The sequence below is a fragment of the Amblyomma mixtum genome, chromosome 7, assembly GCF_055824585.1.
Source record: "Amblyomma mixtum isolate Tamu chromosome 7, ASM5582458v1, whole genome shotgun sequence".
Taxonomy (NCBI): Eukaryota; Metazoa; Arthropoda; class Arachnida; order Ixodida; family Ixodidae; genus Amblyomma; species Amblyomma mixtum.
In genome coordinates this window covers 27,999,546-28,025,593 of record NC_143018.1, presented here as the reverse complement: position 1 = coordinate 28,025,593, position 26,048 = coordinate 27,999,546, and the positions used below count along the sequence as shown (strand labels likewise).

The window sequence follows — 26,048 nt, the reverse complement described above, 5'->3', positions numbered from 1 at the left end:
TTTTATCTACTTGTTAATACAGTTTGGAGAAAGAAAAAGCACTTCAGACTAGGCCAGGTGACTCAATAGATATCAATTGCTTCAACGGGGCTAGGGCACTCGTATTTTTTTTAAACGCTTGGTTATATTTAGCTGGGACACCTGGCATATGTCTTTTGTCACGCTGTCCTGCTCTCAGATAAGTGGCAACTCCCCACAACTGGTCTGACAACTGCTCTCAATTTGTGACCGCTGCAATCAGCGTTGGCTGGAGTTTTCATTTTTTTACCTAGCTTTTTGCGGTATCTGTTCTTAACCACCGGGGAAAGCGTTTTTTCTTTGTCTCTAATTTTGCGGCATCGAACATCTGCCCGGCCTACTATCGCCGTATTCCGATGCATGCCGGTCTAACATAGCCTCTGAGATCCGGGTAAAAACTGTATGATCCCGACGCATGCAGTTTACTTAAGAAATCGGCTGATGATGGCACCACCTGCATTTTGTCGTTTGGGCTTTACAAGCCTATAAAAGCTTCGTTTTCGGTCAGAGTGGCCTCTTTGTCGTTAGGATGCCGTAATCTGTTGATAGAGGCTAGTTTCCGTTCGTCTTCAGTTTTTTAACGATTCCTCATAGTTCCATTAGATATCAAGAGAAAGAAATGGGCCTGGGCAGCCAATGTAATGAGAAAAGAATATAACCGATTGCTCTTTAGCTTAACGCAGGGATTGCGGCAGATAGTCAGGTGGCCGAATGAGATTAGTAAGTTTGGTTTGGTTTACGGCTTTATTGGGGTTTAACGTCCCAAAGTGACGCAGGCTATGAGGGACGCCGTAGTGAAGGGCTCCGGAAATTTCGACCACCTGGGGCTCTCTAACGTGCACTGACATCGCACAGTACACAGGCCTCTAGAATTTCGCCATCATCGAAATTCAGCCGTCGCAGCCGGGATCGAGCCCGCGTCTTTCGGGTCAGGAGCCGAACGCTGCAACCACTGAGCCACCGCGGCGGGGTATGATGAGGAAGTATGCCAGTGCATATAAGTTCACCGAAGCTGCTACTGGGCAGGTGTTTTTCGGAGGGATATACGGGAAGAACGTTTCTCCTGCAGTAGATATAGTTAGGCTGATGTCGATCGTTACTAGGTATCTATCTGAGGTGCGCGTGGTGTCTTCACGCGCAGAGGTCTTTCACTGTCACGTGTCTACGCAAGCACCCTACAACGCGTTCCCCCTCGGCCGTCTTGTGTCATAAATTATAAGGTATACATCAGAAATTAAGGTACAAGTTAGAACAGCGAGTCCTCACTGCCATCCCACATCACTGTCCAGCTAGTCATTTCTAGTAATCAATCATTTCTTTACAGCTCTAAAGAAGTAAAGATTCACTGGGACAAATAATTACTTTGCGCGTTGGCAATGCACGCGGAAGTGAAGCCCCTCCGGGTCCAGTGATATCTCTTCCATTCAGCCAATCGGAATTATCCGCTCTGGCGACGTCATTTCCCTCCCGTCAATGGGACTTATATGGTCTGATGACGTCACTTTCTTCCAACCAATGGGATTTATCTGCTCTGGAAATGTCACTTCCCTCCAGCCAATGGTCGAATTTTATGACCTACAACAACGACACATTTCTTATCGATAAGGCGATAAAAGAAAGATAATCGGGTTTTATACAAGAAAAGGCACATTAACTGCCTCACTCTACGGTGGACACCTCGAGCACACCGTGAGGGAACGAAGGAAGTGAAAAAAGGAAGATAAAGAGAGAGGGGCTGTTGTGGCGGTGGTGAAAACTTTTATTCGGTCAATAGAGAGAGTTTGGGAGCCACGGATCTTCATTTTCGGTATCCCTAGTTCAGGACACCGCACGACGATGTCTCGTCTCGCTCTGTTGGGGAGAGCTCTAGAGTAATTTCAACCACCCGGGGTTGCTTAACGTGAGCTGAAATCGCACATCTGCTAAAAGCAATAAAATTTCTACAGTTGTGCGGCTTTGCATTCCCATAAATGCTGCGGAGGGAAACATGGAAGCGTGGTGGCGTACGTGAAGTGAAGCGCGCACACAACACACGCGTAGTGGAACTCTGAACAAACAAGCGATGTTTTCAAAGGAAAAGTATGTAGTCTGACGTCGAGGATACCATACATACGTGGAAAAAATATAGAGATTCTAGCTAAAAACGAACACAAAAATAGAAATGCCTGAACAGAATTATTCAGACGAGGCAGATTTCATGGCTGTAAAATTATTATCTGTGCCTCTTTTCGCAGTATTTTTACCTTGTTTTTTTCCCCTACAGGTAAATCATCTCCCCCAGGTACGCAGACTCCTTTTTGTTTAACTTATAACAGCGTGCGGTTAATTAACATTCTCGTGGAACAGAGCAAAAGGTATGAGTGAGGCCTCAAAGAAACGAGTGGCTGCCGTTCTATTTCCACATGTGGGTCGGCAGCGATGGCGTTTGACATTTAGCGTTGTGAGCGACAAAACAACAAGACAAAAAAAGGTGCGACTGACGCCATCTGCTTCGTCCGGCGTAGCTGCTCGCGAGTTGTACTCCCGGCGCGACCCGCACCCGTTATCATTCAGTCATGTCCTGTATCCGCTAAGGGGGCCGCTATGGAGAGCCACGGACATTCGGTGAGTGAAGCGAGATTTATATTCGCGACTGGAACCTTCCTCGTCGAATGCCTATTCACGAGATGACTTTCGAGCAGATCAGCGGTTAGTTGCTTCTTCGGGATGTCTTCAGCAGGGAACGAGCCATGGTTTCAAGAAAAGAAGCAACCACACAGAAACCTTCGTGAAGCGTCTGCGTGTCATCGACGATTGCTAGGGTGTCAGAGTGATAGGAGCCATTACCAAGGATTCCGGACATGCGCTTCTAGTTCCCTTGGCTGCCACCAGGCGGCGCATAAATTTGAACATTGGAAAACAGTGCGCTGACATCATGCGTGATGTAAGAAAGAAAGAGAATTGGAGAACAAAAACGTTAGGGGCTGCTAGGCTTAGCAGCACTGTCTGGGAGCTGGTCCTAATTACTGGTAATGTGGGAAGGCAAGCAGGTTAACCAGTGTAGGGTGGCCCGACTGGATACCCTACAAATGGAGAGGGTGATAGAGGGGGTGAAAGAGAAAAGAGCAGCGAGGTAGAGTCTATCGCGTTCGTGATGTCGGTTCTTGGAAACGAATTCGCAAAATCTGAAATTCGTGCCGCTCCAGCCCTATGCAGAGTGTTTCACCTAAGACTTTACACAATTTTTAAAAATAAGCTTTTCGAGTTAGAAGAGCGGGAAGTACACCAGAAAACAGCTAATACGTGCTAACTAGCAGGCTGTTTAACCGATGTTGAATAGTAACCTTTTTAACTATTATCCGTTAGGCTCGTTAATTATAGAGAGGTGTGGAGCGCACTGTTGACGCTGCCACCAGTTGTTGGCGAAGATGGGTCGGTTCGGCGTCGTTGCTAGCTCGCTGCTGCTGCTGCTCGCTTGACGGAACCGTGGTCAAGCTTCTGCACCGTTCCCACCACCACTACCAGGACAGGAGTGCCGCCATGTCAAAGAGTTAAGTGATGGGAGGAAGATTACAAGAGGGTTTATTTACATCTTTTTACAACATGGTTAGAGACTGAAGTGAGGCTCCAAAAGAGGCTCTATGGGAGGCAAAGTGAGCTCTATGGGAGGCTATAGTGGGAGGCTGTCCTGCCGCACTCGTTGTCGACTTTTATATTGTTCGCCTTCCCTAAATTATCTAGGTTGAGGACGCCCACGCCGGGGTGGGAGGGGCCCAGATCACAAACAACACAAACTTGTGCGCACAAACACACCACTGCACTTAGGGCCACGCCCCCGTCACATGTGGAGTCTGAGGGAAAGAAGGTTGTCGAGGTAGCGTTGACTGCGGTAGGTGATGGCCTCCGGCCAGTCGAAGGTTTCTGCGGGTCACCGACATCTGCTGATAATCAAAGACACCCGCCGCTCGAGGCTGGACGCGAGGTCACGAAAAGGCCGAAAGTGGTTCCTCGTGCTTGGGTCGGAGATGATGCCCGCCAGCTTGTCGTGACGCTTGGCACGCCAAAGAGCAACAGGAGACGAGGCCCTTTGTTCCCTGGCACGGTCACGGCAAATGGGGAAGATAACGTTCGTCTCCCCGATGCGACGGCGGCGTTCTACACGTGCAGGCACTTTGTGAAGGGGGTCTGGTTTTGGTCCTGCACTCCAACCGTGCAAACTCCGTAATTGAAGCCAGCTGTCACCTGGGTCCTCTCAGTGCGTGCGGTCCTTGGCGGCAGGCCCGAAGGTAATCACACTCTGCTCGCAGCCATACACAGTAGAAGCAGGCGAGCTGGCTGGCTCCAAACGAGACCCGCTGACGTCGATCTTAATAGCACCATAAGAAATATCCATACCAGTTTTGAGAGTCTCGAAAAAGCGATTACCCTCGCCACTGTGGCCCAACAAATTTAGGCCATTTCGGCGAGTTCCGTGCACTGGAGAACTTGATTTGCCGGCAAGCTACTAGAGAGCGCATGCACTTTGATGGCATAAGAGTATGGCTCTTCCAATTTTATAGGAAGATTGGGTTTTGATCTGCCTTATCGTGAGTCTCATAGGAGGGACTTATGCTATAATATATTTCGGGCAGCCTCCTGCAGGCCGTCATTAGTACCCCCGAATTTGTGAGCGACGTACTGTATAGGGTTCTGTTGATGGACCTTTTGGAGACCTCAACGCCTCACATAGAGACTGGGACTACGGTCGCAACAGTTGCAAAGGGAACAAAGGGAACGGACACGAACTTCTCAACCCGCAGGAGTAATAGTGTGGCCAGAGATACGTGCCTAAATCACACCTTTAGCAAGTACGTTCACCATGCGACCTGGGCCAATTTGGAAATGGACCTAGGCACTGATCCCAAAATCATCAGCCTATCAATTCCCAAGGAACAATGCCGCTGTCTTCTCGCGACCACACCCCTTAACAATTGGGACACATTAAGCAAGAAACCTCCGCCATCCACAGACCGCGGACTGTACCAAACAGGTCCTTAAGGCTCCCTCCCAAGCCACCCACACCGTCAAACTCACCATAGAAACGCCGGCAGTAGCTCCCTACCTCGTCTGCTTACGGGAAGCCCGGAGAGGCCCATTAAACGATGGAAGAAACAAAACTCAACAGGCGACTGAAATTTGGAAGACTTCTGTGACTCAGTGAAGGCTACCCTGAGGACGGCCAAAATGTGGAGAATTCTCAACACCGTACTCCATCCCGAACAACCCACTGGAAGAACACGTATTGTTGGCTTGCATCACACCGACCGTTGTCGTAAATACTCCATAGCCACTCGATTCCTTGCGCTTATCTTCCGTACCATTCCTAGGTTGACAAGTAAAGGTACATAATAGCTAAAGTGTCATACGTAATTCCTGCTAGCAACATTCAGCTGTCGTGCGAAGCTCTAGTGACTAGTCGATGCAGCTGCTGATTCTGAGGGTCGGTTGGAGTGGGTTGACTACTGCTGTGACACCAAGACGGTCATCCTTTAATCTCATATCCACGACGTCTACTTGGGGGCGTGGTTAAGTCCCCGCAGTTGACGACGGGTAGGTCTGATCTGCCCGCGATGCACGTCTCAGATTTTCTATGTCGCGAAAAGGCATGACCAGTAAATCTGTATTTGCTGCGCCGGCAACCCCTATTTGCTCCATGAAACACATCGATGCAGCCGACTTCTTTTTTTCACGCTTCTTCGTGACTTACTTGTTCCACTTATTTCAATAATGTGGTGAGGCTCTTTTTTCGGTTTTCTTGCAGCCTCCATCCCGCCTTTCTCTTTCTTAGGTTATTTTCTTATTTCTGCGTCCAGTTTTGCCGTCCTGAAACCAACGCTTACTCGAGCTCATGGTAGACAAATAAGTTTCGAAGCGGATGTGCCCTCTAAAAACAAGCACAGGTGCGTTGCGGCGATGAACACACACGTTTAAAACATACTCGCGCTTCCTGCTGCGCACCCAAAGAGGTATAGGCTCGATTGTGGTATAGTTTTCAAGTGATGTTGGCGGACAGGCGTACAGGCGGACAAAAAATAGCGGACACGGCTAAGATACAAAAATAGACGTTTAACATATTCCTGCATTAATTCAATGCACGGCAGTTTACGAAGTGCAGTCGCCATCTTCGTGGCCAGACGGGTGGCTAGGAGTCTATAAGCACTCGTTAGAGCCCTTTAAGATGTCTTTGACGAAAGTGAATTGCTTCGTTGAGGGAAATCTCGGGAACTGTAGCGTCCCTGGACACATAAATGACAAAAAAAAAATCATACGCCAGCCCGTTTATTGTAAGGTATTGTATAGCGTATTGCTGCGCACTGAGTCACTTACTGCGTACTCTTGCTCATATTTGAGCGATACTCGACGCGTGGCTTTTGCTTAGCCCGGGACGTTACACTCTGGGTCCTTTTACAGGCAAAGGCGAAGCCGAAGAAGCGTTGCCTGGCAGCGACAGTATTTTCGCCATGCCAGGTATCGGTTTTCTTTTTGGTGATACGGTCCCTCAGAATGCTGACATCTATGACAAACCCCATTTAGACAAAACCTCAATTGGTGTGTTCTTTTAGTGGGTGCGATTGGAGATTAGTATTTCACAGGAAGTCGCTCTTGACTTGTCTCGTGGCTCGAATCCTTAAATTGTTTGGTGACGCCGCATTCATTGGACAAGTGCTTCGCTGATAATACAGGCATGAAAAACCGAAACTAAGGGCTTTTGTGAAGCCGCCTAAATGATCACCATGAACTTCGGCCCACATGCTATGCCTGCCCGACAGTTCTGTCGGGAGCCAAAGGGGTCTACCCAACGTGCCACTGCGAAGTGGCTCGCTCTTCTTGCGGCACCTTGCGGCGTGGTGGCTCAGTGGTTAGGGCGCTCGTCTACTGAGCCGGAGCATCCGGGTTCGAACCCGACCGCGGCGGCCGGTTTTCGATGAAGGCGAACGCAAAAGGCGCCCGTGTGCTGTGCGATGTCAGGGCACGCTAAAGATCCCCAGGTGGTCGAAATTATTCCGGAGACCTCCACTACGGCAACTCTTTCTCCCTTTCTTCTCTCGCTCTCTCCTTTACCCCTTCCTTACGGCACGCTTCAGGTGTCCACCGAGATGTGAGACAGATACTGCACCATTTCCTTTGCTCAAAAACCATGCCTCTTGACAAAAAAAAAAAAAAAAGAAAACCGCCGTGACTGTCCCGTTAAGTGGCAAAGCCAAAAAGTGACCTGGCGATGATGTCTAACTAAGGATTGAGTGGTATACAGCCCGTTCACTCTTGAGTGTGTATGGAGATGTTTGTAGAACACTCATCGCTTACATAAAGTTACCCCGAGTTCTGTGGGCGTTTAGCGCATTCCAGTGAGCAGACGGCGCGCGAAAGGCCACCGGAAAGCCTGAATCACATATTGTTCACAGTCATCATTATCAGCTACGCTATGCTCCACTGTAGGTCGAAGAGCTCTCTCATTTATTTCATGGCATCCCTTTCCTGTGACAGCTGCAGTCACCCTAAAAGAGGAAACATCCCAAGTCTGAACGAGGTAACGGTTATTATAAGGTTAGGTCATGACGAATTTTGAGTGATGCAGACGCAGCTGCTCGCAGGAGCGTTGAACCAGTCCGAGGTCATCGCCAGCCACTTGCGAGCGCACATCCATGACGCACGTGCCGTCTTGCGCACTAACGCAGCTGATACGTGAGCTCAATGCGACACGACGTTTCTGTATGCAGAGCAACGTGTGTACTTTGCATATGAATCGCTCGTCTTTTCCTGATTTGAATGTTTGTTTTTATTTGTCTGGCTTTATGAGCGCAACTGGCAACGCGTGAAAGCCGCGAAATTCGTTGCCTCACAAGCTGTCATGTGAAAATAACTGACACTTTGCCTCAGTAGGCTTCAAGTTTTCTTGTCTCTGATATGTCCAGCGTTCCTGGACGTCACCAACTGGCGCGATCTGTCAGCTGCAAATGGCGGACACCACGTAACTGAAGAGCATTTTTTTAATTAAGAGAAAACTGAAGTCTCCAGTGAAATGGTGCACGAAGATGCTGATACTAATAGACTACTCCTCCTATGCGCCGAAGAATAATAGTCATCATCATCAGCCTGACTAAGCCCACTGTAGGGCAAAGACCTCTCCCATGTGTCTCCAATTAACCCTGTCCTTTGCCAGCTGCAGCCATCCTATGCCCGTAAACGTCTTAATCTCATCCGCCCACGTAAATTTCTGCCGCCCCCTGCTACGCTTGCCTTCTCTTGGAATCCACTCCTCTACCCTTACGAACCAGCGGTTGTCTTGCCTCCTGCACCCGCGCCTAGAAATTTTCTAGGCGATTTGAAATAAACGGACTGTGCCAAACATTCAAAATTCCCGCGGTAATTTTTTATGCTCAGCGCCAAGCACCACAGCGTGGCAGCCGCACTAACTAGAACCGCTTGTAGATATTTGAATAACACCATCTGTCGGGCTAGTTGGTTGCGATCCATATGTATCAGCAGCGCGAACGCCACATGGGAAGAAGAACGAGAAGAAGGTAAAGAGCGCTGAACTTCCAACTTTTATTTGAGCAAAAACTGAACCCGTACTTTTATGCACATACCAGTAAAATCCCACCAGGGGGGTAATCAAGGCGCGCGATCGAACTGGGACCAACACGATGTCCAGGGCATCAAAATGATAACTACTATCGCACTATACAAAGACTTCCATGAAATTAAGCACGAATGACATGCGGAAAAACAAGCCAATGTAAAAACAGGGTTGGGGGCGCGAATTTTGCTAAAAACATGGGAAAGCAAGAACACGATGAAAAGGTAAAAACAGGGTTGAGTGTGCGCAAATGGAAAAATGTAAAAACAGAGTTGAGGGCGCGAATTTTGCTAAAAGAAAAAAACATGAGAAGCGCTCTTTACATTCTTCTCCTTCTTCTTCCTTTGTGGTGTTCGCGCTGCTGATACATTTGTAGATATTTCTTGGGCTTGATCCACTGGTACCGTAAAAGATCACCGTTATAGCTCCTTCGGAATACTTCTGCGTGCCAATTATGTTTCTTATTCTCGATTGCCTGTATAGGATGGCATTGACTCCATTTTGTTCTCTGATAAAATCTCCTCTCTTTCGAGGCCCGTGCACTGAGTGATGTCAATGCACGTTAAAGAACTCCAGGCGGACGAAATCCACCTTGGATGGATGGATGGATGGATAGGAGCGCCCCCTTTGAAACGGGGTGGTGGCAATTGCCACCATGCTCAGCTTTTCTTTATTTATTATTTTTCACAGGATATGGCGCCCTCTGGGGAGTGGCAAGAATTCTTCTACTGCTGGTTGAAAACAAACGCAAGTGGCAGACGCAGGTGCCATCTGGTTCCACGACGAACCAGTTGCACCTGCGAAGTGGCAGGTTTGTGTGTGTGCTTGACAGCTACCGCCATCTGTCGCATACGCCTGTCACTAACATGAACTGAGCACGCGCAGTAGGAGCTGGTGGTTTTGTGTTCAACCAGCGGAGCTGGAGGAGAAGAGGCGCGCTTGCGCACAGCGGCCTGATGAAAAAGGCGGATTATCCGGAACCTTGCACTACGGCGTACCTTATAGCCTGAGTCGCTTTGGGACGTTACCATAAACCGAAACAAACCGACCTCTTTTTCTCCCGTTTGACGTTTTCGCTGTCATTTTCTTTTCAACAGCTCGCTTCACTGGCCTTAGTCTAATTAAAGCCTTTTTCGACAGATGAGTACTGCCCGGATTCGTCTGTCGAGGAGTGCTAAACTACACTGTAAAAAAAAAAAAATCTGTCAAAATGACGGAAAATATTTCGGCAGCTATGTTTACAAGCACATGACCGTCAAAGTGGCTGCAAGCCGTCATTCTCAAATGAGAGTGTTCTTGATCCTTTTGACGTCTCACTTGTCAACCTGGAATAAAGTGAGCCGTGAAAACGACGGCTTCAAGTCGTGTCATTTAATCGTTTCTTTGTGAATTTGAAATACATTTACGTCGTCGGTATGGAGGCCTGACATCTTTTCTTTATAGAGTGTGTCGTCATTTAAACGTCTGCCGATCTGAGATACAGTTAGGTCGCCAATATGACGGCCTGAGATGTTTTAATTATAGAGCGTGGTGTCATTTATAGGAGTATCGACACTTAATTTTAGTTCCATGTTTTCTTCTTGCAAATGATGCGTTAGACATAAATGTTAGTATTTCGATTTCGTCAGCCGAACGATGGCTGTGACGTGTAGTAGGTGTTTAGGTCACTTAAGTTATGAATCAATCTGCATTATAACCACTTATACGTTTTAATTCACTGCAATAATTAAGCTAGCCAGCGCCAAGAGGCGGCATGAAAACAAACGACGTATCAGCAGTTTTAATGGTTTTTTTTCGTGTCTAGAGTGACCTAAACACCTACTACACGTCACAGTAGTCATTCGGCTGATGAAACAGAAACTGAAATAACAACGACGAGAAATTGAATGATATACTATTTAGTCAAAAGTTTAGGGAATCCCCAAAGGTGGAGAAGATTTGTAATAACGGAGTAATTACTCGCTGAATTGCTCAATTGGTAGCGTGACTGCTCCGGTGAAGCGGTGGTCTTGGGTTTGAACCCCGGACCAGGAAGAATTTTTCTTTAACTACGAAGTTTCTGAGAAAGCTGTGCAGCTTTCCTTTGTAGCCATATGGCTGCGCTGGGGTGGATGTCAATGAATAATTACTTCCTTATTATAAACTACTTAGCGGTAATAGGCGAGTACCACATGGTAGGTCATTTGCTTTATGTGCTACGCATAACTTTTAAGATGAAAACATGAAGATAAAGGGTTTCTACGAAAGCGAAAGTCCACCAACTTCCTTGCATCTTTCGCTATTTTTGTCAAGCTGAAGCTGCCCAGATTATGTAATAGGTTATAAACATTGCTACAAAAGTGGCATCTTTTCGGGCACTTATTTCTCATAAATGTTGTTAGTAGCCAAAATACAAAAGGAAGCGTTAAACATGCGGCTTTTTTATGTCGTCCTAGGAGCTCACTCCCAACAACAGATATGGACCATGACACCTTAAATGCAGAACATAATGTATAGAAAGATTAGATGCAATGATGATACTTATACAACATGTGCAAAATTGCACAATATGGGGCCATAAGAAAAGGGCCCCACCTAGACAAGAATGGTGGCTGACAGCTAAAACTAACTTAAACTTTGAACAAATATGTCTACGTACATTTCTGTTGCCATCATTATGTAATTGTAGATGAAATCGAAACGCGGTCATATTTTCTATAAAAATATGACACATCTCTCCAATTTCTATTGATGGTTAGTGTGCATTTTAACTGTTGTGCTCGACGTAGTTAATTTTAACTTAACTCTTGCTATGTGTCGTGAGAGACATAGTCTTTGTCCAAAACAGCCGTAAGAAGTGTAATTTGAATTCATATATTAACCACAACAGTTGTGATGACAGCCCATTGCCGTACTATATCATAGTTCCAGGGAAAATTTACACTCTCAGTTCTATTTGATTGCCATTTTACCCATGCAGCCATTCAGTCAATATCCACGAGGTTGCCTTTACATTTACCGCTTGAAAAGAACGTAATAACTGTTTTTAATTTCTCAGTTGTCTTATCTTGCCTGATCATTTGGGAAGAAGACAACAAATTCTTAAAGTGTTAATTTCCTAAAACTTTCAGTATTGTGTGACAGTCTCAGTTCCGCAGGGCATAAATTTCATTTTCAGGGAGCGGCACTTGCACCAATTTAGGCAGTATCAGGAGGGAAGGTCTATAGGTGGACGACAGAAGCACTTCATTGAACTGGCTAACTCTGGTAAATCAACGTGTCATTCCGGAGAAAAGCACCAGTGACCATCACAAGGCTGTACTGATAGTAATACACATTACCCCCTTCAAGTCTGCGTCAGCTGCACAAATGTGTTCGAAAGTTTTGAAGTTGTATGAAATAATGATGCCACAAATGTTTTCTGCGACATAGTGTTACTATCATAGCTACTGTCACCTTCCACCAAATCTATATTTCTCTCATTAAGGACCAGAAATATGTAATCCAATAATACTGTTTCTAACGAACCGCAGATACACTTCACCTCATACAGCGCCGTGATTCCTTGAATTGTATAAGCGTACAAATATGCATGAATCACAAGATTTCAAATGCGTATTGTTGACGTTTGATATTTCGAACCACATTGCCGATTAAGAAAATTTAAAAACAAGGCTCACCTTCGATGTTGACGGCCATCAAGATCGCAGTAGAACCTGGACCCCTAAAATAAAAAACAAACAAACTATCTCACTATTTAATCTAAGTTAATTAATCGTCTAGTTGTTGATCCTTATGAGGTAGATAATGTCGGCCTTGCTGTACAGCCCAGCTCTACAGACCGTACCGAAATATCTTTCCCAGTGTTTAAAATAAAAATCTGTAACGGTAAAGAAAAATTACCCTGTATGTGCTGCTGCCATTATTGCCGCCACTACCCTTACTACTGCTGTTACCTACGGGCGTTAAATGGTGTCGGTTTTGGGAATAGAAGGCTGTGTCTCCTGATAGATGCGGCTGCGCGGAGCTGCCAAGCTAGGCAGCATAAAAAGCTCGATCATAGCATTACGCAGAATCTTCGCCATAAGAAAAATTTTCACTGGGACATCAAATTACATTATGTGGTGACAATGTGATTACATTAGAAGTGGTTGATGTCTTTACCAGAACTGATGTTACTTCTGATCTGGTGGTGTCGCGTCCTGTCTGGTGACGTCACTTTGCTTTCACCAATGAACGAAGTTTATGATGGACGACGCATTTGGGGCCAATTAGGGTTCTAATGCTACCGCATCAATAGCAAACAGCACTGGTTACAGTTGTCGCGCCTTTTCTTTATTCATAACCTCATCCACCCTCACTTCTTACGAAGACGTCTTTTTATGCACGTGCTGACTTGCACTCGGCGTGAAGCTCACCATCGATGACTGTCTCGTTCTCTTACAGGCGGAACTGACCCAGTATGCGGCCCGTGTGGCGTCGCAGCTGCTCAAGTGTGCCACATTCGCCGTGGTGCTGCTGTGCGGTGCGCAGCAGACGGCTCAGAACAACTACCCCCTGTTCCGCCAAGGTCCGTGCTGGACCCTGCTCGACGTCATGCACTTCGTGAGTCCGGCTACACAGTGTTCGCATTTTACTTCAGAGCACGTGATGCCGGGCACAGGCGTTTTTGTGGCGGGAATTTCGATTCCCGTTGGTCTCTTAATTAATATTTGCAATGAAAATTCGAACACCAATTGGCTATTCTATCCTGCGAAGCCAAGACGAGTCTTGAGGACTGTAATCCTGTTTAGTTAAGAAATTTGTATCTGGGCAAGATGTGGGAGGGGAGGGGGGGGGGGAGAGGCTAAAGAACACAAGGAAGCGTCTGCTGCACAGGAAGGGTATCGCAGGAGTAAAAATGGTTAATCGAAAGTTAAAATAATTGTGCTCAGCGCGAACTTTATTTTTTCAAATAAACAAAATGATGAGTGTACACGAGAATACATCATCACCCCCTCTTTGGCTTCGTTCACTACGAAAACTTCTCTGGAGAAAAAGAAATTGAGCCTAAACAGACTTACCCTTTACACATCGATAAAAGTAGTATTGAGAAAATAGCAGGGCGCCACCGCCGGGATTGATAGTGGTCGATGCCATACAGACCGGTCGCTCGATCGATGCACTAATCTGTTAGTTAATCAATAAAATGTCAGTGAATAAGTTAATGATTAAACTATTCAGTCAGTCAGTTAATCAGTAAACTAATCAGTCAGTCAGTTGATCAACCAATAAATTATTTAGGAAGTTTATTCTTCGTAAGAAGAAAAGGTGTCTCTGGAAGAATGAAGCCGGCTATTCCGGAACTTGACATGGCTCCCACCACCTGCACAAGAATGACTAGTAACTGAGAATTAATTTCATAAAACCGGTTGCCTTTTAATATGACATGAAGGGAACAGTGTTCTTAAAATAAACCTTTCTTAGATGTCTAGTTGATGAAGGTGATGGCATTATTTGCTCATCACTGCTTAATTGAAAGCGCAGATAACACTACACACAACAAAGATTAGTAGCAGCTTTTTACACTACAGGACGTTGATAGGAACTTGGGAGCGCATACCTACGGATGGAAGAGTGGAGCGTCCCCATTGAAAAGGGGTGGCGGCAGTTATCACCATGCTTAGCTTTAAGGCGAATACCTTACTAGCCCCATTCGAGATATTCCATGGGCAACCATTGTTGCTGAGGCCGAGAGATGGTCCCAAAAAGATCGCGTCGCAACAGCCATCGTCTAGCCACCGAAGCGGCCAGTGCGACGATGGCATGCACAACATAAACCAGGAGCAGTCATCTCACTCGCCTTCTTTCCAACCCCCAATGTAGCGTGAAATTAGAGCGAATGTGAGGGTGGCCATCATGGGATGTTGCTTCAGGTATCACCAGGCACGCGCTTTCGTGTTCCCGCTAAAATCGTGGAGGTCTGTACGCGCACCAGTCAAGGCCTGTGCGAAACTTGCTCCAAAATCGCCCTCCCTTGTCCCGCTTGCTCAAAATTAGGTGCTACTCCTGCTGCCTGCCGCTCTCGGCGTTACCAGAGGCTACCTGACCCTGAGGGCAGGCCTGCTGACCGACACGGTGCTGCTGTCTTCCCTGAGAGAAACGACGTGCGACTTGGTCATGGCCCTGTCGTTTGTGAGTATACGCACGACCACATCAATATTGCCCTGGCGCAATGGCCGGTGCCCACGTCCTGTGCTTGTGGGCCGTTGACATCATCGCGTTATGTACAGAGTACGCCAAAAAGTGCCCAGTCCACAGGTTGTACTTTTCAGCAGTAAATCATGGAACTTAAGGCGCCTATGAAGCTACCAAGGTTCTCGTAGGTGAAAATGATTAATTCCCCCTCCCCTACGGAGATTCTGAGGTTCGAGAATGTCGTAAATACTGAACTACACTAGGCTCAAAATCCTTGTAGAGTATCGTCTATAGTACAACCTGCACCTACTCAGCGCCCTGTACGCGCCCTTGTTGGGCCATCTTTGTGCATTCAGGATGTTCAGTTAACGCCATGTTGTGTAATTCAGCGCTTTTTCTATGCCGTTCTTGCCTTCTCCTTCAATGTTTTCAACTCGGCTCCTCATCTGTGTGCTTTCTTCATCCTTGACTACTGTTCAGGTATAGTCACGGTATGTAACAACTGGGTCCACAATGTCCTATTGCCAGCAAATTTGATCGAAGGTAGGCATGCACAAAAATATCTAGTTTGGTGTGGTTTGTTTTGTTGGGTTTCGTGACGCATCATACTCTAAACACAGGATTATAAGAACAAAAGTGGTACGGTTTTAACGCAGTTACCCCTAGTAGACCTCCGAAAGCATGCGTTTAGCCTGGGCGTCTCATGGTTTTGCTTTGCTGGGTCGTCGGCACGTTTGGGGACGATTTTAGTTCGATAGTAGTATTAGTTGATGATGACGACGATGCGGAGTGCAGAGCTCGAGAGTGTGCTGCAGTTTAACACGAGGCGTGATCGGCTGTGGCGATAGCCTAGTGCTCTCGTGCAGCGGCCAGCGATTGTTTCGTCAAGGTCACCCTCAAGGTCGAGCTTCACATAGACTAGGTCCATCGGTTAGACCTCATGAAGTAATGCTTTCGCACCAGAAAGCTTTATTTCGTCACAGTAAAGTACGGCAATCGCCTGAAATGTCTGAAGGTATGATAGCACGTCCATCCTTTATTCGCTGTTAACAATATCAGGCGACTGGGCTGCGAGGCAGCACTGCTATATATATTTTTATTTGCGAAAACACGTGTGCCGCAAGCTTTTGCTGCTGCATGCTAGTACGTATACGTTTATGGTGGAAGGTTGTCGGCGTTCATGGGCCTGTATTTCTGCGCTCGGTGTTAGCAGCGGTGGCTGAACCGGCCTGCTGTTGAAACGGCAACAGCAGCTGCAGCACAGTTGGTATAGGCATCTCTGAGCGCGAACCTTGGCATAAAACCTTTTTTTTGCGCTTAAAGGCTAGGGCTGAAAAAAAAAAAAGCTCAGGCACTTTTGACCTCTTATCGCGGCGAAGTGGAAGTTTTAACGGTACAGCGACCTGCCGTCCTTTACGACAAGAGCAATCCGGGGCCACCTGGTTCCATGGCGCACTGTTGGGTTTTGGCATCCCACCGCTGCCACCACTGTTGGGACTGAGGCATCCCACCGTTGTCACCACTGTTGGGACTTAGAGTCCGAGCCAGGAAACGGTCGAGGCGACGGTGAGTAAAGGGACGTTTATGTACAGTATGTACAAGGGCTTTTACATGATACAAGGGCCAAGAGCACCACGGGCGAGCACAAAGAAGAAGGGCGGCCCCGGCGGCGAGCGTAGCTCCGGCGTGATGGCTCTTCTGCTGGCCGTCTGCCGCTCGGGTTCAGCGCGGCTCCGTTTTTATAGCCGCTGGTAACGGTTACGGCAGCCAGCCGTTCAAATCCTCCAATCACTGGCCACCGTTCAAATTAGACCAATGGTCGAGAGCCGGCCAGCGTCGGAGGATTTCGCACCGACGGAGAGGAGGGAAGGAGGAAGGGTCCGTGTCGGCGCCGCGCCGGCGGGATGAGTCACGCTGCATGTCGCGACTTGTCCGAGAAAGTCTGGGCCTGCTGTGAGCGCCGGCGGGCGCGCAGCGCTGGTTTAGACAGGCCCGCCAGCGAAATGTGGGCTCCGGCACTACAGCAGCACCGCCGCCAGACAATGCGCCACGAAGACGAGCTACTTCCTCGTGGCTCGGATGCGGGGCGCGCTCGTACGCCAGGCTCCTCCAAGTTCTCGTCCGGTGTTCAGCCGCAGGTAGCTCCAGGCTCCTTTCCATGAACAGGTCCGGCTCGTCAGGACAGGATCACTGTTCCGCATCTTTGTCGCCGAGGTGACTGGATCAGCTTCGCTCGGTCCTTCGGAAGAGCTTGCTTCTCAGCATCGGTCGTTGATCGTTCTGCAGGTTGCCAAGAACCGACCGACCACAGGCAACACCCAACACGAGCAAGTGCCCTCCGTCACCCGTCAAAACACCAGACTTCAATGTCACAAAAAACTCTGCTGGCTATATTTCTGTCCCCTTTTTGTTCCCTCTTCTACAAGAGACACATGTGGGATACAAGACCTCTAAAGTAATAAACTCAAACAAAGTGTCAAACACGTAACACGGAATAAAATGAATGCAAAATAAATTTGCTCTCTTGAGATCAGTCGGCCAGGAAAACACTCAGTTGAGGCCACAAATGAGGATATCAATTTTTTTCCCGATCTACGAGCGAACTTAACAGCTGTTCGCGAAGAGACAAAATGTAGGTCACGAGGAGGCGAAGGCAGTCTTGCTTAGAACACACGGCTTAGTGCGTCTACGTTCGCGTTTTCCTCGCTTCTAACGGACGGTAAACGACACCCGCTACAGCGGAAACTAGTGACTCTGCCTCTTTCGCTGTGCTGCGCTTTTCTCTCTCTCTCTCTACTACCGTGGTAGCTAACGTCTCTGCCTCTTTCGCGGTAGACGCGCTTTTCTTTCTCTCTCTACTACCGCGGTAGCTAATGTCTCTGCCTCTTTCGCGGTATACGCGCTTTTCTTTCTCTCTGTACTTGTCTTTCCAGTTTCTACGGGAGCTACAGTACGAGAGCGATTCGCCTTCATAGACTGGCAACTTGTCCCTTTCTTTGCGCTTCGCGCGCCAGTCGCGACGTCCCATAGCGAGTGCGCAACGCTTCCGATGGGACCGTTCTTTCTTTCTCTCTGTTCGTGGGGGCAAGTCAGACCTCCCACGAGTCGTCCATTTCTCGCGCAACTTTTTGCCTCTCCAATGAATGTGAAGTTCGCCTCTACCTAGCCTTTTGATTTTGCGCCTACTAAGTGGCGTCATCTCGAATCGCGGCTTTCTATCGCGATAACTGTGCTTGGCCCAGCGCTTCGACGGTTTCTTCTTGGCAATTTTCTTGCCCCTGTCACTGCGGCCTCGTACTATCTCTCGCTCTTTGAGCCGTTCTCGTGTTTTCCTTGCGCGCGCGTGCCGCTTTCTGTGGGAGCGCGGTTGCTCCCGTGACTGCAGCGGAAAGAGAGAGCCCGCATGAGAGCATGTGACTTTGCGCCTCTTGCTCTCTCTGTGCTCGGGGCAAGATTCACCCCTGCCTCGCTCCTTTATTTTGAGCTTCTTGAGCAGCGCTCTCTTGTATCTCGGTTTCATCCCTGGACACTCTTTCCCGCGCGAATTCTGGTATGATTTCTTTTTGCAGTTTATTCTACTGCCCAGACCTATGTGCCGCGACACACTTACGCGCTTCGCTTTGCGCGATAGTAATGCCTCGCACATTTCTTTAGCTCTGGTTCTGACGCTAGTTTCAGGGCTGACAACGTGACTGACTTTACTGAAGTCATTTTGCCGGCGACGCTGGCGCTTCCGATGGTGGAAACCCGTTTTCGCGCGTTTGCCCTTTCTCTCTTTTCGGCGGCGCCCGTCTTTCTTCTGCCTGCCTTTCATCTTTCGGCGGCACCACTCTTTCTTTTGCCTGCTTTTCATCGTCTTTCGGTGACAGCTGTCTCTCTTGAGTTTGCCTTTACTGTTCTTTCGGCGGCAGCACTGCTTGTCTATCACCTTGTGGTGATAGCTCTCTTTTCGGAACTGGCTGTTACTTTCTTTCCGGTTGCAGCTTTCTTTCTCGTGCTTTCCTATCATTTTCTCCTGAGGAAGCACATGCTGCTTTCATCGCCTAGGTTCCTGTTCTCTGACAATGTCACTATGATTCTCAGCCGATTCACGTGCGCTACCTAGATCAGACCTGTCTTTAGCGTCTTTACTAGCGTCCTCCAAACTGCGTTCTTCCTCGTCAGCCTCTACGAGTGCACATTCGTCCTCATCTTTCTCGGACGGAATGACGTCTACCGCCCCTATGTCGTCTGGAACGTTCTGTTCTCCACTGTCGTCCAGCCCCTTAGTTTCTCCAGGCGCAGACGAACCAGTGTTTTCTACTGACTTTACTGCTGACACGCAGCTCTCGTCATGCTCCTGACGCGTTTCAGCCAATTTCGGATGAGGGTCGGCTCTGCACTCAGTCGCGGTGTTCCCGCTACTGCAGCTGCTTTCTGGAATGTCGCAAAGCTCAGAGCAGTGCGAAAGCACAGGACTCGTTTCGCATTCCTCGCCAGAGACACTAACGCACAACTCAGCGTCCGCAAACTCTCCATGCGCCTGCTTCCGTTGATCGTAAGTTTCGTGTTTCTGCATCTCTGCCGAACGCGCTGCACAACACGGTGTGCCGTCCTCATCTACTTCGCTTGCGTCGGCGCAAGCGTTTTCACTAATGTCCAGACGGACGTCCTCTCTGCCCTGTTCGGCAACTTCTCCTGCTTTCGACACGCTAGGAGATTCGCTTTCCGGTAACTCCGCCACAATCTCAATGGGCGAGACCTCTGTTAGTGCATCGTCCGATGCTGTGACTACCTTATCCGATGGTGTAGAGGTTTTCTCAGTTGGCGAATGCGGGGCAATTCCCAATGTTACAGCAGCAGTTACATCTGCCACGTACGGACTACCTTCCTCTGTGCCGCACTGGCAGCTCTGCTCTACAGCTACGCACTCTACCTCTGCGTCACGATCTTCCGACCCTTCAGCATTTTCGAGACACTCTAAAATGTCGGCTTTAAACTGGTACGGAAAATCGTTAAACGATGGGGTGCTATTCTCTCGCAGGTACCTTTGGCGAAGGTCTAGCGGTGACACGTTATATCTCGCCAGTAAGAAGCCTTTCAGCTCATCGTAATCCGCCAAGCCGTCGTCCAACAGGCGCTTGACAACGTAATACGCTTCGCTGGAAAGCAGGGCTACCAACTTCTGTGCCCAACCATTCCGCTCAACGCGCTTTCTCTCGCAGACGCGCTCGAACTCCGCCAAATATTTCGCCATATCTTCGGCGATCACGAAGGGCTGCGGCCTGTCTCTCAGCTGCTGACCGTTGGTCTCATGTAGAGCGGACAATGTTTTATATCTTTCGAAATCGGTCTCATGCGCTTCAAGCTCCAGGTCCATCAGTTTCTTAGCGCGAGCATACCGTTTTATCTCAAGCTGCCTCCGTTTTTCTGCCTCTTCGCGCTCAAGCTGTTTCTGTTTTTCTGCCTCTTCGTACTCAAGCTGCTTCTGTTTTTCTGCCTCCTCGCGCTCACGGCGTTTTTCTGCCTCCTCGCGCTCACGGCGTTTTTCGGCCTCCTCGCGCTCACGGCGTCTTTTGGCCTCCTCGCGCTCACGGCGTTCTGTGATCTCTTCCCAGGCCTCATTGGCTTCCTCAGCCGTTACATTCTCCCTTCGCATGATCTCAAGAATCGCATGCTTTCGTTTTGCGGGGCCCAAATCAATGCCCAACTCTTCACAAATTTCGATGAGTTCCTTCACTTTGAAGTTCTCCATCGCTCACAATAGCCTCTTGTAGTTTGCCCTTTTCTTAGAATTCCCTTGCCGTTCACTACTATAGCGCTACTAGTATGACACGCGCAAGTAATTCTTTCCAACAACGCCTCGTTTACTCCCTCTGCACCAGCTTTCGTTTCAAAGCGCTCCGACTTGGCTCGAAACAGCAAAGCTCTCTCCAGTGCAACACACAGCCCTACTCTAAACTACAATCACGTGTGCTAGAGCAGTCTGGCGAATTGAGGGGAAAACATCAGGCACTCACCGCGCCGAGGTAGCTGACGCCGGTCGATCCCACCGCTGCCACCACTGTTGGGTTTTGGCATCCCACCGCTGCCACCACTGTTGGGACTGAGGCATCCCACCGTTGTCACCACTGTTGGGACTTAGAGTCCGAGCCAGGAAACGGTCGAGGCGACGGTGAGTAAAGGGACGTTTATGTACAGTATGTACAAGGGCTTTTACATGATACAAGGGCCAAGAGCACCACGGGCGAGCACAAAGAAGAAGGGCGGCCCCGGCGGCGAGCGTAGCTCCGGCGTGATGGCTCTTCTGCTGGCCGTCTGCCGCTCGGGTTCAGCGCGGCTCCGTTTTTATAGCCGCTGGTAACGGTTACGGCAGCCAGCCGTTCAAATCCTCCAATCACTGGCCACCGTTCAAATTAGACCAATGGTCGAGAGCCGGCCAGCGTCGGAGGATTTCGCACCGACGGAGAGGAGGGAAGGAGGAAGGGTCCGTGTCGGCGCCGCGCCGGCGGGATGAGTCACGCTGCATGTCGCGACTTGTCCGAGAAAGTCTGGGCCTGCTGTGAGCGCCGGCGGGCGCGCAGCGCTGGTTTAGACAGGCCCGCCAGCGAAATGTGGGCTCCGGCACTACAGCACCCACCCACTTGGGCACACTCTTCCCGGCCTAACATAACCCAGGCTTATGTGGATAACAAGCATTCTGATTTCACAGGAGGTGAACGCAAGACCTTTCGGTCGCGACATAGAATGGCCGTAGTGCTCCTTAGAGTAGTCACTGTACTGCGTTGTTATTGTGCGATCCTGGAATACTATTGGTCTATTGGGGTTCGACGTCCCAAAGCGGTTCAGGCTTTGAGGGACGCCGTAGTGAAGGGCTCCGGACATTTCAACCACCTGGGGTTATTTAACGTGCACTGACATCGCACAGTACACGGGCCTCTAAAATTTCACCTCCATCAAAATTCGGCCGCCGCGGCCAGGATCGAACCCGCGCTTTTCGGGCCAGCAGCCGAGCGCCATACTCACTGAGCCGCCGCGGTGGCTGATCCTGGAATACATTTCTTCATATCGTTATAATGGTGTCCACATCACGTCTACGCTTAATCGGCCATTACATAATATTAATTAACTAGTCAGCGGCGCTAACCGTCAGATAGGATATTTGCGCCGTAACTTTTCCATTGTTACTAAAACTATTGTTGTACAAAGAACTAATCCTTAAGCTTAAATATGGAAGCATCTATCTAGGACTCCAGCGATGAGAACCTGATTTATTCCCTCGAATGAATTCCGTTCGTTTCATTCTTCGTAAATATACTCGCATCTCTAACGTAACTGCAATGAAAAACTCATTGAATCTTACATCTCTCGCCTTCCGTCGCAAATTTTGTATACTGTTTATTTCAGGAAAGTTCTTACAGGTACGTTTTGCCTAAAGACATACCTATACAAAAAGTGGGCGTCGCTTTTTAACACACAGAAACTTTCCGTCAGTTATTCATACCGCGCACTTCGCAGGACTGGATCCGCATTCCCGGATCGTGCACCTCCATTGTTGGTCATTCGCGTTTTCACAGTGCCTTAGCTAAGATTGTGCAACCGGAATGTAACAAAGCTTGTAAACTATTTCAGCTAATATTTTATAACCAGGAAATCATCATGCCTGCCATTCAAATCGTTTTATACCCCCTCCCTTCCATAGTGAATGCCTTTGTACCTGAGGTTAATCCAAATAAATAAATAAATAAATAAATAAATAAATAAACAAATAAATAAATAAATAGAACAGATATCGATGACATAGCGGAACTTGAAAACGTATTTGTAAACAAATGGAGATATATATAGATGTTAAGAGCAGAAATATGTATAAAAAATGGTTGTATTGAGGTAAGAACATATGCGGAAACAAAAAAATTGAAACAAGGAAAGACAAGTAGATAAAGAAATTGCGATTTGCATTCAGATATTAAGAGATGGAAGAAACGTGCCGACTTTTCAAAATCGATCACGTAGTCAAGGTGGAAAAAGGGCGATAGTTGTAAAGCACTCCTTCACGCTGGGCCCCTTTTGCTATTCCTCACAAGGCCTCAACAGGCCCGTCTGGGTTACACCTACTTCTTAGCTCCATTTCGCTCGGGTATATCTTGATGACATATCCATGGCCTGGATTGCGAATCCGGTAAGGTCCGTTTATCAGATACGCCGGTTGTTAGCTGGCTCCGTTTACCTAAGATGACCTTCCTCATACAACATATTCTCTAAAAGAGAGAGAAATTGAATAGTTTGAAGGTGTTGTAAAGAAACTGAGACATGGCAATATGTTTTAGTGACGGTAGAACGGGATAAATGGGGATGTGTAGACTGTGAGCTGCGAGGGAGAGAAATTTAGATATGAAAAAAAAAAGTGCTCGAGTAGTATAGAAACTGAAATCCGGAGAGATGCACATAGGGAGAACCTGAGAAATGGCCGAGATTTTTCACATCGTCCAGTAGTGAAGAAATGCCATGTGCAGGTGGAGTGTACAACGACTGACTCATCACTGCAAACGCCTCCTTCTGCTGTCCCGTCTCTGAGGTTTCTACTGAACATATTGCAGCGTAACAACTAATCCACGTGCCGTCCAAATGACAGATCTGTGGTTTGATTTTGGAAGAGGGAGGGTTGTAGCTCTTGCCGACAGCGTATGGTACGCCGAAAACAGCGGATTTTAATGCGTCGTCCTTCATAAAATTCGCCAATTGACTGGAGGCAAGTTACGTTTCAGACCAGGGCAGTTCCAATGCCTAGAGGGAAATGACGTCCCCAGACAGGAGCATTCCCACTTGCTGAAGAGTAGTGACGTCATCAAATGAGAACATTCTCTTTAGCTGGAGGGAAGGGATACAATCAGAAGGAAAGTGACTTCACTTCTCGTAAAGGCATCAGCAGGGCTGATAATGCGGTCGAATTGCCAACACTTCATGGAATTAGGATTCCCTGTAAACTTTTTCGGGAGGCTTAGTTTTATTATGCAGAGGTCAGTCGCACAAGCCTGGGTGCAGTGTTTTGCGCTAGGATCGTACCAACAGATGTGCGTTCTTGGCAGGTGGGACTACTGGTTGTTGTTTGGAAGAGGTGGAAGCGTTTCCTACCGACTTCAGGATTCGTCTGCACATTGCTAGGGGTTTTGACTACGGCTACAGTGCTGGACGCTGTCACGGACTACATATGTCTCGAGAAAAGCCAGGTATGAAAAAGCATTTCCGCTGGTTGTTTATTGCTGACGTTTACGGTTTCGCAGTGGTGCGTAGTGCTACTGTCTTTCAAGCGCTACTCTACCCCGTGATCGGCTGCTGTCGTCTGCGTTCGTCGTCGTAATACCGAATAAAGAAGTCGTGTTTCTTTGATCAGATAGTGAGCAAGGTATCGTTCAGAAATAAATCTTCGCATTTCTCTGAAGAGATAATATCAGCAGCGGTTGTTCAACTAGCTCTTCCCTATGCGAACACTCCCAAACCTTATAAATATAGTCTATAGACTGTCTACAGACTTCTAGACTGTTGCCTTCCTATAGATACCGGTATTTTCTTGTGTTTACTCATAGTCTGTAAGAGTGTCTATAGACAACAGTCTAATACATGTATTGCCATAAATCTATAGATGGTCTATGGACTGCCTGTAGAGTTTGTATTGCCTCTAGACTAGTCTTTAGGACTTGCCTGCATAAAGTATATAGACTTCATGCAGACGGTCCATAGACGAAAGTCTATTGTCTAAAAAATTTTTGTAAGAGAAGTTTTCCCGTTTCTCTTAATTATCTAGACCATTTCGATTATAACTCAGTAATTTATCAAACTTCTCTGAAAGACGCTAATAGATGAGGTCAACAGACAATATATATGTCTCTTTTTCGAATAATGCATCAGAACACTAAAAAGTTCGGTACTACTAGACAGGAATCCAGCGTGAACATTGTTTACGGATGAACCAGAATTCTTAACCTCGTCCAGAGTGAGCGACTAGCCTGGCTCATGTCTCTATGTAAACGGGTCTAATGAAGCATATGATAATCTATCAGGTGCACATTAATCTGATATGCACACTTCTGATAGCACATAGCAATCTGATAGCACATGTACTTTTTGGTAATAGATTCGGATCCGGTATAACATGCGCACAAGCATACGAATACCAACGCAAAGTTTCTAGCATGTTGGTTTGTACCCTGTTATCCCTTTCGCTCGTACCACGTGACCAGTTGTTAGCGGCATAGCCGTATACTCGGAGCATCATGCGCGGTATGTGTGTTATTCAGACTGGTGGCTGAGGTGGCAAGAACATGGAAATCAAACTGCTGAACGCCAGCTCAGACCCCAGTGGTGGCGCGCAGACTTCTGTTAGGCTTCCTCATTATTTACTAAAAATAAAAAGTTATGACAAACAATTTACTCAATACAGGTAGGGTGCTATGCAATTCAGTGGCCCTTTCTTTGGAGAAAATATATGTTTGAATCCTTTTGTATGTAGCACTTTGACAATCACCAAGCAAATTCACAGGTGATACCGTGAAAAGTCGCAGATTAAAAAAAAAATTAAGAATCAGTAGACAAGGGTTGTGTAAATATGTCAGAGGATAGAAATCCTCTAACACCTTCCACCTTGAGACAGAGTGATAGAGACAGAAATTTAACTTGATTGAAAACTTTGTATGCTTCGTTACCGGATGAAGTTATTTCTGCTTGACTCCAGTGGCTCTTCTGAAAGTATGTGCTAGGCTTTCGCGATTAAATTAGATACTAAGGTACAGGATGGATTTATAACCAATCCGTGGTCCTGCTTGATAGGAAATCGCACTGGTGGACGACTTCTTCAGCAGGCACATCGTCACTGTGACGTGTCTGCTCGTGATTTGTACAGCTGGGAATTTCATTGGGTCCGGAATACGAGACCTGGTCATCACCAAGCGAGACCATCTACGAGTAAGTTCTCTTTCAGCTCTGAGTGGTACTCCTGTAGGTTCGACGTTATAAGTAGTTGAGAAAATTATGCCTTAACTAAATCAATCAACCAGCTCATTTATCTACCTATCTGGCTGTCTACAAGTCTAATTATTTTCACTACAGGACAAAGGCGTGTTCCTCTCCAGTTAACTCTGACCGACGCCAGCTGAGCTGCTGCTAACTTTTCCTCAAAAATGTTTTTTTCCTACTTACGCCTCACTTTCGCCTGTTGCCTGGTGTGTTTTTTCTCTAGGACTTCACTCTGTTACTCTAAAGGAACACCCGGTGTCTATTCTTTGCATTTGCCGCGTTCGTT

General features: G+C 47.6%; 1 protein-coding gene across 4 annotated transcripts in view; it reads left to right on the top strand.

Annotated features, from left to right (window-relative positions):
* Positions 1-26,048, top strand: part of LOC149335437 (ATP-binding cassette sub-family C member 2-like) — a 100,485-nt gene that overhangs the window by 38,464 nt on the left and 35,973 nt on the right. For 2 of the 4 annotated variants that reach the window (XM_089552126.1, XM_089552129.1), the window contains exons 1-5: positions 2,510-2,622; positions 13,040-13,198; positions 14,633-14,767; positions 23,839-23,979; positions 25,577-25,711. In XM_089552126.1, the coding sequence (XP_089408252.1) occupies positions 2,602-2,622; positions 13,040-13,198; positions 14,633-14,767; positions 23,839-23,979; positions 25,577-25,711 (591 nt within the window). In that variant the 5' untranslated portion in view covers positions 2,510-2,601. Of the gene's footprint in view, positions 1-2,509; positions 2,623-13,039; positions 13,199-14,632; positions 14,768-23,838; positions 23,980-25,576; positions 25,712-26,048 lie in introns of those variants that run through there. The other 2 variants (XM_089552127.1, XM_089552128.1) reach the window with 1 other exon arrangement.